The sequence below is a fragment of the Mustela nigripes genome, chromosome 3 (genome assembly GCF_022355385.1).
Source record: "Mustela nigripes isolate SB6536 chromosome 3, MUSNIG.SB6536, whole genome shotgun sequence".
In the NCBI taxonomy this organism is placed as follows: domain Eukaryota; kingdom Metazoa; phylum Chordata; class Mammalia; order Carnivora; family Mustelidae; genus Mustela; species Mustela nigripes.
Genome location: NC_081559.1, coordinates 178584789 through 178600681, shown reverse-complemented (window position 1 = coordinate 178600681; position 15893 = coordinate 178584789). Strand labels below are relative to the sequence as shown.

Genomic DNA, 15893 nt, shown 5'->3' with positions numbered 1-15893 from the left:
ACCAGCAACCCTCAGTTTGTTTTGTGAGATTAAGAGTCACTTGTGGTTTTTCTCCCTCCCAATCCCATCTTGTTTTATTGATTCTTCTCCTGCCCCCTTAACCCCCCATGTTGCATCTCCACTTCCTCATATCAGGGAGATCATATGATAGTTGTCTTTTCTAATTTAATTTAACTGTAACTGAAGAACACACTTTTAAATTTATTAGCCTCATTTAATGGCCTACGATATATACAGTCTATTCTCAAGAACGTTTCATATGTGCTTGAAGAGAACGAGGACGCTGCTGAATGGTGTGTTCAATAAAAGTTAGTACAGTAAAGTTGGTTGATAGTGTTCATTACTGAATTCCTACCACCTAGAAGAATGCCCTGAACCCAGCAGGCAAACTATAAATATTTGCTGATTAAAAGATTACTTTGTCTTGGCCACTGAAGTCTCTTTCAAAATCTTTACCTGAGTCCTTTACCTTTTCTCAAGGTGGAATTTATAGATCAGTTACACAGTGTCATTTTAACCTTACTAGTTTCAGCTCAGTATTTTGAAACATTGTTATCACCCTGATTTGAGAATAAAGGTACATGCCTCATCAATTCAAAACATTTCATTAGTCCTTACTAATCTAGTCTCTTTAAAGATATTTTTATTAGGAGAGTTGTCAGTCAACAAAACAGTAACTTTTTTCAAGAGTGCCTTTAAAATATTTCCTTTCATAGGCACCTGGGTGGCTCAGTGAGGAGCCTGCTTCCCCCTCTCTCTCTGCCTGCCTCTCTGCCCACTTGTAATCTCTCTCTGTCGAATAAATAAATAAAACCCTTTAAAAATATATTTCCTTTCTGGGATGCCTGGGTGGCTCAGTTGGTTGGACGAATGCCTTCGGCTCAGGTCATGATCCTGGAGTCTCGGGATCGAGTCCCGCATCGGACTCCCAGCTCCATGGTCTCTCTCTGACCTCCTCGTTCATGCTCTCTCTCACTGTCTCTCTCTCAAGTAAATAAATAAAATCTTTAAAATAAATAAATAAATAAAAATATATTTCCTTTCAAAAGAATTCCAATTTAAACAAAATGAGGCAACAACAGGACTTAAGATTGTAACCATCATGGATGGTTTGCAGATGCATTGAGACTTGGGTGAAAATTCTGACTTCACCCTGTGATATTAGAGAAGTTTGTTGATTTCTCTATACTTTAGCTTATTCATTTGTAATGCACAGTTAGGCAAAGAGCAACATCTAAATTTTTGACAATTCTGTAAAACTTCTCTGTGAACATATGGTAAGCCAGGCACTTTTCATTATACAACTGGCTGTTCAGTACACGTTTTAAATATAGAAGTCTTTCTTCAGAGTAATTGGGTTTAGCTCAGTTGCCTTTGTTCACATAGTTCTTTTGCATTTTTCCTAGTATCATAATACTTTCCGAGTATCTCACTGAAAATCACTGTTAAAAATCATGAGAGTCAATTATCATATGGTTTCACTTATTTGTGGAGCATAACAAATAGCATGGAGGACATGGGGAGATAGAGAGGAGAAGGGAGTTGGGGGAAATTGGAAGGGGAGGTGAACCATGAGAGACTATGGACTCTGAAAAACAATCTGAGGGGTTTGAAGGGGTGGGGGTGGGGTGGGAGGTCAGGGTACCAGGTGGTGGGTATTAGAGAGGGCACGGATTGCATGGAGCACTGGGTGTGGTACAAAAACAATGAACACTGTTATGCTGAAAATAAAAAAAGATTAAAAAAAAATCATTCTTTGGCTATGCTTAATTTAGGCATAATTCAAATGGCACATTGTGGGACGCCTGGGTGGCTCAGTTGGTTGGACGACTGCCTTCGGCTCAGGTCATGATCCTGGAGTCCCAGGATCGAGTCCCGCATCGGACTCCCAGCTCCATGGGGAGTCTGCTTCTCTCTCTGACCTTCTCCTCGTTCATGCTCTCTCTCACTGTCTCTCTCTCAAATAAATAAATAAAATCTTCAAATGGCACATTGTTTTTCATTTTAGGTCAAGTCATCTGAAATTGCTGATACTTGACAATTTTTGATATACAAATAAGCAATACCATATGTTTCAAACTATGTACGTATTTTATTTCATCAGAGATGATTTGTTAAACCTAAGGAACTGATAAAAATTGGGGCACAAATTTTGATTCACAATGCATGGATGGGATCCATTCAAAATCTTTTTACTTTTTCAGACAACAGTTATTACTACCTGGAAATATATATTTCATGTTTTACTTAACAACTATTTTGGAGTACCTACTAAGTATCTGGTACTGTTCCAGGCACTGAAAAGAAAGAAATGAATAAAAACTTAAAAATTCCATCTTGTCTCTTCTCACTTTGAGTGAGAGAAAAAGACACTTAGTATATTAGATAGTGATAAGTACTAAAGAGAAAAAATAAAGCTGGGGAAATGGATATAATGCAAAGAGAAGAGTCTATTTGCAATTTTAGATGGGATGGCAAATTAGGTCCTGAATGAGAAAATGTCTGAGTAAAGGCCTATCAAAACTGAAAGACATAAACATATGGGTTTCTGAAAAAATCTAAAATCTAAACCCAATACCTCCACTGTCATGTAAGCTTCCTAAGCGCATGGACTGTGTCCCATTTACTGCTCATCCAACATGTGTAACGGTGCCTGCTGTACTGCAGACACCTGATAAAAATATCTGTTGAAAAACTGAATAATTAATGCAAAATAGTATTTATATAAATAAATATGAATGAGTGCTTACACACCCCCTCAAATTGTTTTTACCACAAATGTTAGCATAATAGCCTTTCCACATCTCACTTTTTTCAAGATACTATCTCTTGTGGATTTATAGTTGGTTGCTACTGAATACAACGTTATAATTCAGACTTTTAATGATTTCTTAATATCTATTTTCTATTACAGTTCACATTCCAGGAAAGGATGAGCCACGTCTATCTTGCTCATTATTAATCTCCATATTATTGTATCATGCCTGATACACAGTATCTACTCAATCTCAAAAGAAAAAAATGAAGGAAAGGTATGACTGACTGGAGGAATGAATGAATGAGTAACAAGGTCATGAAGGACTAAAATGAGACAAGAGCTGAAGGAAACATTTTAAAGTTTAGGTTGGAGGACAGGGGACATGCAGGGCCAACAGGACAGCACAGCTGGACACAATGCAGTAAGTTACAGGAAACAATGTTGATTTAAGAGTCTGATCTGAAAGCTGATATCTTATTTGGAATAGTAAGAGGCTACTGATAGTGGCACTATGAATGCGATACGAGGTTTTCCTAAGTGAGAGCTATTAAAACTTTATCCTCACTAAAACTTGGCTCCTCTTTAACAAAAGGAGTTCTGTCAATGAGATAAATAAAGAATTTCCCCTACAGAAAGGGCTATGGGTAGAAAAGAACTTAATAATCAACTGTACAATTTGATTGTTTCTACTTCTAAGATTAAAAAAAAATACTGTAAAGTGTCAGCTTAATCAGCACTTAATGATAAAGCCTAATCAGTAATCAACAACTTGCCTTTGAAGATTATCATGTGATGCATGTCTTATTATTCAGAAGTTACCAATATTAAACTCCAAATTTCAAGAGGTGATAATTTAAAGAAATCAAATCAAGCCACACACTAAGGTAGTTTCTTAAAGTTGCAATAAAAATCATGAAAAAAAAAAAAACAACAACCCACTTAAGAATAAATTTTAGATCAATAAATTATGTTAGAAAAAGTTACAAAGGCAAAATAAATAATGGGCTCTCCAGAATATACTGGACAGTATATTTAGTTTAGTTAGGAGATCTTAATATTCCTATTAGTTTAGGACATATTATATTTAGTTTAGTTAGGAGATACTAATATTCAATTCAAGCCTTAAACATGTGTAATATTGAGAAATGGATAAATATTATCCTATGATTTCATGTAAAATAAGTGAAATTGGCTCTGCTGCCACCTAGCAAATCTATTTCTGATTTTGTTTTAGCATCTGCCAAAATCATCACATATACATCTATTCCCTGGGAGGAGTTGAGAACAGTCAAAGCTGCATCTCTTTATGTACTAGCACAATGCAACAAACTATATTAACAATATCTGTTCCTCCAGGAAGCTGTTCTGAATTCCTGAGACTATGTTAGGTCATACATTCTGGAAACACCCTCCACTTCACCTTCACAGTGTCCACTAAACAGATTCATAATGATTTATCAAAGTGCTTTCATCACTTGACTATAAATTTCACAAACAAAAGGGCTGTGCAACTACTTCCTCAAGTGTAAGGACCCAGTTTGACTCCCCTTTATTTCCCACACTGTATCATGCAATAAATGGTATTTTGATGTTGATGTTAATGACTATAGCTATCTAGGGTCTTCAAACCACTATTTATTAAATCATTTCCTAACTTTTCTTCCACTTTTACCTTAAATTCAGGTATTTCTGAAGATCCTAGCCATGGTTCTCTTTTCTAGCCATGCTGTCTGTATGGTTTTGTCCAACCACTCCTAAGGCTTCAACTATTACCTAACGACAGTCATGGCAGGCTTTTACATTGGTGGCTTCTTAGTATTCACACCCTTGTCTAGTCACCTTCCCTTTGAATCTGGGCCATTCTTGTGAGTAGCTCTAAATAAGAGAATACAGCAGAAGTGACACTGGGCCAGTTCTGAGACTAAGCATTAAAAGTCCTGGCAGCTTGATTTTTGTATGTTTTGGAGTCTTAAGACACCATGTAAAAATTCCAGCTAACCTGCTAGAGATCACATGAAGAAACCATGGGGCAAGGGAAAAGGCTCTGAGACTTCCTGGAGAAAGACAGTTGTCTCTGCATGCCAGCTAAACCCAGCTCTTCTGAACAATCCACAAGTTCAGTGCAGCCACATCAGCGGCCACTGGTGAGAATGGAAGAACCGCCCAGCTGAACCTGGGTCAAATTGCAAAACTGTGAGCAAATAAAAACATTTGTTCTTTGAAGCCACTTAGTCTTACGCTGCTTTGTTATAAAACAGATAAAATAGCTGGTAAACTCAAAATCTAAATCTCTAGCCCTGACCACCCTCTGGGGATACTGGACCTAATTTCAAACTCTGAATTTAAATTTCCACATAGATATTATCTCCATTTCAAATTCAACATTTGCTAAAATGGATTTCAGTATCTTACCTATATAATACTGTGTAAGCTGCTGATTTTAAATGTGTATTCCTCAGAATTCTATGGCTCTGGACTATTTCTAGAGATTTCTTCTAGAACAACGCAGGTAGACATGTTTTAATTTTAGTTCTTAGTCCCGTCATATCATGGGTGATGAAAACTAACTCATGGGTGATGAAAACTTTCTACAAGCTCAATAATAATTCAAACAAATTATTGTCCAATAAAAACAACACTTACATATAAGCAAAGTATGAAGCAACACTCTTTAGTTATATGACTTTGGGCAAGTAATAATGTTTTGAGCTGTAATTACCTCATAAAATACTAAAGTTTGGATATAAATGATCTGATTTTACAACAGAAATTAAGATTTCAGTTGTGTGATGACATTTTGAATGTAATAAATTACTAGAGGCAATACAGTGCTGTACTTAAGAGCATAGGGCCTGGGTTCAAATCCTTGGAAAAGTTAGAGAGTTATTAACTGTTAGAGCCAGGATTTTAACCAAGATTCTGCCAATTAACAGCTCTGTAACTTCTTCAAGCTCCAATTTCCTAGTCTGTTAAATGGATATAAAAATAAGTTTATAGGACTAATAAGAATTAAATGAGCCAATATTTCTAACGTACATAGAACACTGCATAACATGCAATTGTTAAATAATTTCTAATTTCTCTAGAAAACTGTAATCACAAGTTTGCTTTTTTATGTACTGACCATATAATAAAACAACCACTTTCTCTTTTTTTAGAAAAAGATTTTGTTTATTTGAGAGAGAAAAAGAGAGAAAGAGAAAGGTTGATCATGGGTGGGGGGGGGGGGCAAAGGGAGAAGCAGACTCCCTGCAGAGCAGGAGCCTGACTTAGGACTCTATCCCAGGACCCTGGGATCATGACCTAAGCCAAAGGCAGATACTTAACTTACTGAGCGACCCAGGCACCCCTCACCACTTTATTTTCATCAATTTCATTCTTGAAAGGTCTCTAAGAAACCCATGTTCAATACAATTAGCTATCTACTTAATCAAAACTTCTGCCTTTAGATTACTGATATTTTTTTCACTAAATAAGGTAGCATACACTTTTGATACTAACAGTAGGTTACTGAGATAATAAAAAATCTTAAAATGATGTGGGTTCTTTTTAATCAGTAGTAATAAATATAATTTTCTCATCAAGAATGTCATCTCCACTTCATAAACAACTTAAAGTATTTACTACTTACCACTGATTGTCTTGGGCTTTTTAGCTATATATTCTCTCCATTTTCTTGAACTGAGCTGGCTGGGAGGTGGAATAAGCACGTTACTAATAGTACATGGCAATACAAAAAGAGCACCAACCTGGATAAAACAGAATATGTTAAAAAATATATACATATATAAAAATATATATTATATATATATAAATATATATCACTAAAAGAGACTACACACTGAGATTAATTCTTAAGTAGTGTCACCTGACAATTTTTCACTTGAATTTCACCTAACATATACTTTGTAATGCTCTCTCACAAGGCCCCTGGAAAAACAAAAACAATACCTAAACTGTCAAAAAAAAGTAAAAAACTAGACAAAGGTAGACAAACATAGGCTCCCTTTTCCATTAAGTTATAGATCTCTGAAAACCTTGTTATTCACCAATTTTTTAAAAAGATTTTATTTATTTGACAGACGGAGATCACAAGCAGGCAGAGAGAGCGGAGGAAGCAGGCTCCCTGCTGAGCAGAGAGCCCTTTGCAGGGCTAGATCCCAGGACCCTGGGATCATGACCTGAACTGAAGGCAGAGGCGTAACCCACTGAGCCACCCAGGCACCTCATTATTCACAATTTTGCTTCAAGTTCAGGTTATGGTACATTTCTTTGTATATCTGCAAACCAGTGAGAGCCTGGGAAAGCCATCATCAAAAGATTTTGTCATACTTAGCTATAATTTTATAACCTTTTGTCTGGATAAATTATTGTTCTGGTTTCAAAATTACAATACATCTGTAGGTAATTTCAACGTCTATTCCCAGAAAGCAGAGATTTAATCCTAACAAGGTATAAAATGCAAAGAAACCATGAATCATATGCCAGAAAACCTACAGCAGCTTCTGACTGATTTATGAGAAAACTCAGGTTATTCATCTTTGCCTTGCCAGGAATGGGCATACAGATGTTTATTAAATATTTGTTTTCCCAAAGCCAGCATATTATATTTAGGCAAAATCTCAATTTGATTAAGTACTGAATAAAATGAACTACACTCTGAAAGCTACATTTTTCTGTTATTTTAGAATATAAGCTACAACAATCAGCAAATCCCAATAAATATTTTTTTAAACTCCAGGGAAATTTAAGTAAGATATCTTATAGATCTCAAATCTAATGAAAAATCACTTTTAATCAGCATTTGTAGAAGAATGAGTCTCATGACATATATATGATACTAAGTCAATACTTTAATGTATTAGTTTTACTGCTATTTGTTATCTTATGTGTCCTTAGATATACAAATAAGTATATTAGGAGCAAAAAAAAAAAGGGAAAATTAAATGTTTATTATATATATATTTAATATTAGTGTTCCTTATCTTCAATAACGAGATGCATTATGGATTATTTTATACCTGTATTAAACAAATTACAGGTTTTTGTCTGATTTTTTTTTTTTAAGAGTTTATTCATTTATTTGACAGACAAAGATCACAAGTAGGCAGAGAGGCAGGCAGAGAGATAGAGGGAGGAAGCAGGCTCCCTGCTGAGCAGAGAGCCCGAAGTGGGGCTCCATCCCAGGACCCTGAGATCATGACCTGAGCCAAAGGCAGAGACTTTAACCCACTGAGCCACCCAGGTGCCCCATGTGTCTGATTTTAACTTGAAAAATTACCTATAAAAGTAATTCCTAAATATTGTATTTTATCTTCAAAATATCTAGAGGATACTTGGAGCTTTATACCTTTTAGGAAAATATTTCACATATGCCTGCCTATCATTTGGGCTAGATAAACTTCAAAGACACTAAAATCAGTTATCAACCATCATTTATAACATACTTGACAGTTTATAAAACATACTCCAATTTGGTTTTCACTGTAACTTTCGCAACAGGTAAAACAGGGATTATTACTTATAATTCACAATTTAAAAAGCTATAAGCCAGTGAATGGTAGAACTAGGATTTAAATCTGTTTTCTAAAGTACATTCATTCTTACTTGAGACTTTCTAATCTACCATACTCTTCTACTTCCCTATTTGAAAACATAGGTGAAATGATTAATGATCAATGATATTCTCATTTCCTAGAGTGGAGAGCCCCCCCATTAGGTGAACTAGATGAGGTTACACGGAGAACTATTTAGTTAATTGGGTTAAAATAGGAACAGATTTTTATTAAAATTCTTTGTGCTTTTTTTTCTTTTTCTTTTTCTTTTTTTTTAACTATACAACTCTGCAAGATTTCTATGTGCATATTTTTATAGAGATATATGATCTTATTAATCTGCTTAAAGTAAGTCCACCTGATCACTCTACTGCATGCAGTCTGCTTGTTTTCTTCATAGTTCCTTTGTTGCAGGGTGGGGAGTGTGAGGGGTGGGGGAGAGGGAGAGAGAATCGTAAGCAGGCTCCACACGTGGTGCAGACCCCCACAGTGGGCTGGATCTCACGACCCTGAGATCATGACCTGAGCTAAAGCCAAGAGTCACCTGCCTAACTGACTGAGCTACCCAGGCTCCCCTCTTCATAGTTCTTATGATTTTCTCTTTCCCCCCACAACATGTAAGTTCTGTGAGGATAGTCTTCATTTGTGCAATCCATCACTGGATCCCCTGTATCTAGTAGCACAGTGTCTAGCACATAATAGGATACATGTTGGAAGAATAAGAAAATATAAATTTTTAAAAATTCACATTCTTTAGAGGATGAAAATACAGGCTAATATTATACTTCATCAAATAAACACTTAGGCACACTATTCAAAACTTAATTTTATGGAAAAAGAGGCTAAAAGTCAAAACTTTAAGATTTATTTATTTGAGACAGAGAGAGAGAACATGCAAGGGTGGAGAGGGAAACAGAGAGGGGGAAGAAAATATTAAGCAGGCTCCACACCCAGCACGGAACCCATCATGTGGCTTGATCACATGACCCTGAGATCATGACCTGAGCCAAAATCAAGACTCAGACGCTTAACCAAGAAAGTCAAAATTTTAAATTATCTATAGTCAAGCATCTTAAGGCCCAAATTGTATTTCTTTTACTGTATCAATTTTCTAAGGGAATTATAACCCAATATTTGACTATAATGCCATGGGGAAACTATAATAATCATTTTCTTCCCTACAGAATTGTTCAAAATAGTTTATTTGTTGTTAAAGCAGTAAGATAATGTTAAGTAAATACTGCCCATGAATATTCTGTACATTAAAAACTGTTTTCATAGAAACACAGTAAACTGGGGTGCTTGGGTGACTCAGTGGGTTAAAGCCTCTGCCTTTGACTCAGGTTATGATCCTGGGTCCTGAGATCAAGCCCTGCCTCGGGCACTCTGCTCTGCAGGAGCCTGTTTCCTCCTCTCTCTCTGCCTGCCTCTCTGCCTACTTGTGATCTCTCTCTGTCAAATAAATAAATAAAATCTTAAAACAAACAAACAAACAGTGGGGCGCCTGGGTGGCTCAGTGGGTTAAAGCTTCTGCCTTCGGCTCAGGTCATGATCTCAGGGTCCTGGGATCGAGCCCCACATTGGGCTCTCTGCTCAGCAGGGAGCCTGCTTCCTCCTCTCTCTCTCTGCCTGCCTCTCTGCCTACTTGTGAACTCTGTCAAATGAATAAATAAAATCTTAAAAAAAACCCCACAGTAAACAACCAGAAAGAAAAGCAAACTTTTAGTTTTTTCCATTAAAAACTATACTTGACTTTACAGAGATTATATATATATAATTAAAATTATAGGGGCGCCTGGGTGGCTCAGTGGGTTAAGCTGCTGACATCGGCTCAGTTCATGATCCCAGGGTCCTGGGATTGAGCCCTACATCGGGCTCTCTGCTCAGCAGGGAGCCTGCTTCCCTTCCTCTCTCTCTCTCTGCCTGCCTTTCTGCCTACTTGTGATCTCTGTCAAATAAATAAAAATAAAATCCTTAAAATTATATAATTAAAAAATAAAAATTAAATATTATATATATTTAATTATATAATTAACATATTAAATATATAAATATATGTAAATATATTTATATATTTATATATTTAATATGTTAAATATATAAATATATAAATATATAAATATAATTTTAATTATATATATGCAATCTAGTAAAGTCAAGTACAGTAGTATATTCAGTCAAGTATATTTATATATATATATAAAATTACTGAAATAGCCACAAATCTCATAAACACCACCAGAATGAAGAAAGAAAAATGGAGTGATGCCTGGGTGGCTCAGTCAGTTAAGCGCCTGCCTTGGGCTTAGGTCGTGTTCCCAGGGTCTGGGATCCATCCCTGCACGGGGCTCCTTGCTCAGTGGGAAGCCTGCTTCTCCCTCAGCCTGCTGCTCCCCGTGCTCGCTCTCTCTCTCTCTTTCTCTCTGACAAATAAATAAATAAGTTCTTAAAAAAAAAAAAACCTGAAAACTTACAAATGATAATACAGTGAGGCTTTAGAAGTTTTTCTCACTTCCACCCACCTGTCCTACCATAAAAAAGATAATGCAAGCATGAGAATATCTTCTCACATAACTGAAATCAGATGTTGAAGGAGTAGGTTAACAATAATCTAACATGTCTTCAAATTTTAAAACTAACAAAATTACCAGTCATGAAACTTATCTTTGAAAATCTCTTCTAAAAAGTTAACATCATTTCATGTCTGCAGAGGACTTTGGTGTTATTATGGGAAGTTCAAAGTTACCTTAATATCTATTAGGACCAAAATCCTTTGTTCAATTAAAGAAGCAAAATTATTATGCAAAAACAGATTAACAAACTATAGTCCCTTTTCTCACCCACCCTTAAATGTTAAGTTAAAAACAAAGTAAAAAACCTATACCTTCCCACGCAGAGAAGAAATCTGCTCGAGAAACAACATGGAATTCTGTCTGGTATTGTTTTTTGTCAACCCTCTGAACTAAGGAGTTAAAGAAATGATAGAATGGTGACCGTGAAACAATACTACTCCCTAAAACCAGTCTGGTGGTCTAATTCACAAGGTGCTTAGATTAATTTACTAAAAATTTTAACTGTAGGAATTCACAATTGCTCCTTTTCTTAAGGAAAAGTATTTTTCTAATGCTGAAAATACACCAAGAAGAAAGTGCCTCTATGAAGAGCATCCCTAGAAACTATCAGAAAAAGAGATTTGTAAAAACCTTAATTTCTACACAAATTTTAAGAACACTATGCTAGTGTTCCATTTCCAGGCAACAATTTCTTTTTATATAAAATGTTCTGTTCTTAGGTGTATTAAGAAAAATCATTTTTCTTAAAAGAGAGTCTAAAATATGTTGAATATTTGCAGATATATGAGATGGCATTTGTATTTACCGAAGTATATAAGAAGATACAGTGGACTGCTGCTTATCTATGCATCCTGCCAATGGCAAGAGAAACGTGTACATTTCAGGAGTCTGTAAATTACTCTGTTTTTCTCCACATATTCCTCACATTTCTCTATCCTTCCTACCCTATTAGCAATAAGTAGCAATATCATGCCTATTCTAGAAGCATATAGTACTTGAGGGAGAATTTTTTCCTTTTGAAAGTTGCACAACTTCTCTTAAAGCCAAGGCAACAAAAAACATACTGAATGTTATTAAAGGGAAAAAAAAAACCCAGTATGGTCAAATATCTAGATGTGGAGGAAACATTCCAACACTCCACCTGACAAAGAAAATATAATCTAAAATGAACATGTAAATAAAAGGATACAACTCAAATTCAATATCCGACATATAGCAGGAGGGTAGATCTGATAATTTTATCATCTGCACAAATTCTAAAGCAGGGCCATAATAATGGAAAACCTAGGAAAGAAATAAGATTATGTAAACTTTAAATTCTATAAATAAAATAAAGGCAAACAAATTAGTGATTAGAGTTTAAAACTTTAAAATGGATCTTCAAAAGCAGGTGTTTACAAATTATGCAAGCCAAAAATTAAATCCTTTATAGCAGGCAAGAATTTTTTCTATTTTAATTCTATCTTTCAGAGTAGAGACATAGACATTTCTCAGTAACTGAAAAGAGTTTTGACAGACAGAAAAATGAGTCCAGAAAGAGACAAGCAAAGGAAGACAAGAGTTCTCAACTTTTTGTGATTATTTTCAGCAAGACAGACAGGTGGCCCAAGAGGCTAGGATACCGAAGAAACCAGACTTAGAGGATTTGCAAGACTGAGAGAAGGAGAAGATTCTCCAGGATGAACTTAGATTGAGTGGTATGATGAGATTAAAAAAAAATCCTTGAAATAAATGCTGAAGAAGTTAACAGCGCTAGTGAAGCCAAGTGTCCTAATTAACAAAGACAGCTCCACTCAGAGAAATAAAATTGCAGTATTTCTTTGGGCAGAGTCTAAAACTAAGCTCCCAGTGAGCTAGCGAAGGAGGACAAATATTTTAGAAGTGGAGGCTACAATACTTCCCAAAAAGGGCAAAGAATAACAAAACCATCTTGAGGAGACTACCCAAAGTTTTAAACTTGAAGAAAGCAGAGTAATTTCACCATCTATAATTGTGTATATATTATGTGTACATAAATACACACACACATATATATATAGTATATGTATACACACACAGAGAGAAAGAGAGAGAGAGAGAGATGGTACCCTAAGATTCCTGTCAATAGCAGCAACATTTAAATACATTATTCATACTTAAATGGCGTACTACGAAAGAAGAGACATTGAGGTCATCGATCTTACAATCTTTAGAAAAGAATCTAATATTCCTGTGAAAGATGGCCATGGTAGGTTACTTAAAGTAAGCAATTCCAAACAACTATCGGGAAATATGCTCCCATCAGAAATATGCCTTTTGTATTACACTTTGATCAGAAAATATTACCCATCGATCTGACATCCTTGTAACTTCAAGGACTATTGTTTTGCACATTCTTGAATTGAGTCTTTTTTTTTTTTTTGTCTTTTTAAAATTTTTTTCTAACTAGGTCTTTTAAAGTGAATTTCTAAAGGCTTCTATATAAACACCTCTTCTTATGTTATTTTTTCCAATGTAAAAAAAAAAGTCAACTAACTAAACCCTTTTAAATTGTTGTATTTCATATTTATTTACATTTTAAGAATGAATCTATGGAGATATGGGATACAACCTAATACTTATTAAACTGTGAATGAAGGTACTGTGATCCCTTTCCTCAATTAACCTTCATAATAACTTTGTAAGGTACGTATGTTACTGTCTTCATTTCACAAATGAGTTAGTCAATCTCTGCAGGTTACAACGCCTTAGAGGTGACGGAGTCAGATTTCAAACCCAGGTCTACCTAACATCAAAGCCTGTTCTCTTTCCAGAGTATCATATTCCCTCCACACTGAGTCTCAGAAAGTTCCCATAGCAAAGGCCTCACCAAAGGAAGTTTCAGGCCTATAACGATCATTCCATTTTAAAAATAAAATAATAATAGTTTTGCCAACATTCAATGATGATAACATAGTATAATTTAAGTGCTTAATTATAATTATAATAAAAATTACACCAGTGAGTCCATTTAAGCACATATATTAGAAACGGTAATTTCAAGAGTCAAACATATCTTTTAAGAACAAAAAATGTGCATGAATGAATGACTGCAAAATGAATTAAATATAGATTACCTTTGGTAAAATATTCTTATCCTTTGATGGTATTACCTTTTTGGCAAGAATGCAAGGATTTAAATTAGATGTACTAAAATTCTTAGGTGTGACTCCCTTTAAACAAAATTCAGGAAAACTAATTTCAAATCCAAACTGAAAAGAAACCAAAAGAACACAGTTATAAATACCATGAATAAACTTGCAAAGACCAATACATCTTATTGCAATGTAAAAATTGAGAAGAAAACCATGAGAAAAAACATTTTTTTAAAATATTTTATTTATTTGACAGACAGAGATCACAAGTAGGCAGAGAGGCAGGCAGAGAGAGAGAGAGGAGGAAGCAGGCTCCCCACTGAGCAGAGAGCCTGATGAGGGGCTTGATCCCAGGACTCTGAGATCATGACCTGAGCCAAAGGCAGAGGCTTTACCCCACTGAGCCACCCAGGTGCCCCAAGAAATAACATTTTCAATTCCTCAACTCAAAATGTGGTTCTTCCATTTATGTACACATCCTTCCTGTTTTAACTTACATATAGATCTTCTCATGAAAAGGTCTCCTCGGCTCTATACCAGCCCACAAGAGTATACTAAGCCCATTCTGTGCAACCACAGAGCCAGCCAATCTCCTTTACATATACTTGTTCAATATCTGGCTTCCTATCACTTCCTATTAACAGTGCTTGTCTGTCTTATTTAAACAAATTCTTAGGACAGGGCCTAACACATAGTTTGCTTTCAAAATAAGTTGTTGATGAAAAGATCAATTCCTGCAGAAGCAGTATTAGTAGGGGTACTCATAGTAATGGTAACAATGGTACTAACATTTAATGAGTGGTTACTTTGTGCTTTACATAATTTAACATTCATAAAAATCTATAAGATAGGAGCTATTATGATACCTATCTTACACATGAAAGCAACTGTGGCACCAAAAGGCTAACTATTACCCAAAGTGTCACACAAAACTAGCAAGAAATAGAGTAGGTATTTGAATGCAGACAATGTAACTCCAGAATCTATGTCTTTAATCATTATAATGCCTCTACCCTTAAAAGCTATTCTCCACCAAAACAAGTGATTTCAAGTTCTACATACATCTTGTGGCGATATAAACATTTAATTTCCTATTCATAAAAGAGTAAAAGAATCACATGAAGAGAACTCTGCCATTATTTTGTATATGCAAACATGTAGTTTCAAAAAATGAATACAAAAACAATTCTAGCTAATTCTATCCTATACACTTCCAGATGGCTATGTGGTTTGTTTACATTAAAACCACTTGTACAGAAGGATTACCTGCAGACTGGTATTTCCTAAGGTAAGGATGAGACAGCAGGTAAATCAGCAAGAAGGACCCAATCACATTAAGTCCTATTGTCTTATTAGAAGTTTTATTAAGCCATAGTCAAGGGTGAATTGAAAAGGAAAAAAAATCTAGTAATTAGTGCAATAAATCTTTACAGAAACACAAGACTCAACTCATATTCCCAAGTCACCCTGAACAAACACTGAGAAACTTTACGATTTTTGGTATTTTTTTTTTTTTTAAAGATTTTACTTGTTTATTTGTCAGAGAGAGAGGGAGAGCACAAGCTGGGGAAGCAGCAGGCAAAGGGAGAAGCAGGCTCCTCACTGAATAAGGAGCCCAGTGTGGGACTCGACCCCAGGACTCCAGGATCATGACCTGAGCCAAAGGCATATGCTTAACCAACTGAGACACCCAGGTGTCCCAAGAAATTTTATTTAGTTTTGCCTATATTCACAAATATGTAAAATACTAGATGCATGCTTTAACAAGCACACAACTTATAAAAGCCACTAAACATATTCATTCATCATAAAAGATGCCAAAATAGAATTGGAACCTCATAGAAATTGAAGATTAGAGAAGTTAAACTAATCTAATATTTTCATCTTGTAGTTG

At 35.4% G+C, this 15893-nt stretch overlaps 1 protein-coding gene across 4 annotated transcripts in view; it reads right to left on the bottom strand.

Moving 5' to 3' along the window:
- Nucleotides 1–15893, bottom strand: part of MTBP (MDM2 binding protein) — an 83799-nt gene that overhangs the window by 56304 nt on the left and 11602 nt on the right. For 3 of the 4 annotated variants that reach the window (XM_059392957.1, XM_059392961.1, XM_059392959.1), the window contains exons 8-11: nt 13982–14116; nt 12076–12170; nt 11198–11270; nt 6390–6507 (exon numbers count right to left, since the gene is read on the bottom strand). In XM_059392957.1, the coding sequence (XP_059248940.1) occupies nt 6390–6507; nt 11198–11270; nt 12076–12170; nt 13982–14116 (421 nt within the window). The remainder of the gene's footprint in view (nt 1–6389; nt 6508–11197; nt 11271–12075; nt 12171–13981; nt 14117–15893) is intronic. The other variant, XM_059392958.1, reaches the window with a different exon arrangement.